The sequence below is a fragment of the Entamoeba invadens genome (assembly GCF_000330505.1).
Source record: "Entamoeba invadens IP1 unplaced genomic scaffold scaff_1105074725289, whole genome shotgun sequence".
NCBI classification, from domain to species: Eukaryota; Evosea; order Mastigamoebida; family Endamoebidae; genus Entamoeba; species Entamoeba invadens.
The window spans coordinates 50838-52468 of NW_004191723.1; the positions used below are offsets into that span (position 1 = coordinate 50838).

At 25.8% G+C, this 1631-nt stretch overlaps 1 protein-coding gene across 1 annotated transcript; it reads right to left on the bottom strand.

The window, feature by feature from the left end:
• Nucleotides 1-1078: 1078 nt before the first annotated feature.
• EIN_278540 (hypothetical protein) lies at nt 1079-1471 on the bottom strand (the record flags this gene model as incomplete). Its single annotated transcript, XM_004183652.1, has 1 exon — nt 1079-1471. One exon carries the CDS (start codon nt 1469-1471, stop codon nt 1079-1081), a length of 393 nt encoding a protein of 130 aa, XP_004183700.1.
• Between the last annotated feature and the right edge of the window lie 160 nt (nt 1472-1631).

The window sequence follows — 1631 nt, forward strand, 5'->3', positions numbered from 1 at the left end:
AGCGACAGTCAAAGTGAAGTATCGAGAAGTTTAAGAGTTGCACTTTCCAACAATGAAAGTTTTGTTGTTATTAAAAGTTGAGAATTTTGTAGTACATCAATTTTTGATGACTTTTCAATGGTCATTGTACCAATTGTAAATTTGGTTGGCAAATCAGTCAAATAGATTTGTGCGCTCCGAGTGACTAAAAATGCGTTGTAAGAACAATAGCCACTATATGAAAGGTTTCCACCAGAGAGTGTCGACGATGAAGGACATGCAGTTTTTATTGAAGAATTTGCTAAAAGAATAAAGGAAAAAAGAAAGAATAGCAACGCCATCATTGTAATCTTTTATAATAAGTGCTATTTGTTTTTTGTTGACTTTGGGTCTGGTGGGAAGATTCTCATCTCCAACAAATACTCCTAATCAACATCCATTTCATTTGTTTCGAATTAAAAATGGTGGTTTTTGACTTCTTATCTTATTGCCTTTTTTGTGAGTTTGTTTATTAAATTTGTTTTTAATAATTATAAAATTACTATTATTATATTAAAAAATTATTAATTGTTTTTTCCTTATTTGCTATACAATTACATTTGTTGTATTTACAATCTTATATTACAAATTATATAAATTTCATATTTATTATACTTAAATTAAAAAAATACCAAAATGTATAATAAAACTATTAAATTTGATTTTTTTATTAATATATAATAGTTTTTTTTATTATGTAATATTGTTTTTAAAAATTTAAGTAAGGACAAACACAAAATTGTCTCATTTTTGTGATTGTTGTATTGAATTACTTTGAAATGTAAATAATGACACATAGAATCTTCAATAAAAAATCAGGATAATATTTTCATATCGAAACCAGAAATTAAAATGAAACAGATAAAATTAAGCTTAAAAATATTTAATGATGGTTTTTATATTTATTTTTAAAAGATTTTTTTGTTTTGAAACAATTTTTGGTTGTTTGTATCATTTTGCTTTATTCAAAAAATAGATCAAAATTTTGTTATTTCTATTTGTATTGTATCATTGTGTTTTAAAATTAAACGAATTTTTATTTATGATCTGAACAAATCAATTATTTGGAAAAAAGTCGTAAACGACTTTTTGAAAAAGAACCACCACGTTCTCTTTTATCTTCAAGTTGCTCTTCGTCTTTGTTTTTGTTTTTACTTTTAAATAAAGTCCACTGTTTTGGCACTTCTACATTTTGTCCTATTTTTCTAATAAGTAATGCTATAATTTGTCTTGCTCTATTGAATCCCGGATCTTTTGTGAATGCCGATTTCATTCCTAAAATAGTGAAAAGTCTTGTATACTTATTGAGTAATGTGAGTGGAGAAGAAAGTATAAAAATTGAATCTGCTTTGACATTGCTTGAAACTCCTCTTATTTTTCGAACTAATTTATTAAATTTATTCATATTTGTTGATAGTTGAATGTAGTCGTCTTCAGTTCCTGTTCTTTTCATATGTAAAAAGAAGTCAAACCAATTCTGGAGTTTTTTAATAGAACATTCATCGTGTTTTAAACAATCTTCCAAAAAGTTACGAGTAGAAGATTCAAATGTAAATATTCCACGAAGATGAATAAGTATATTATGGAGTGAATTTTGGTGACCAAGTCGGGTT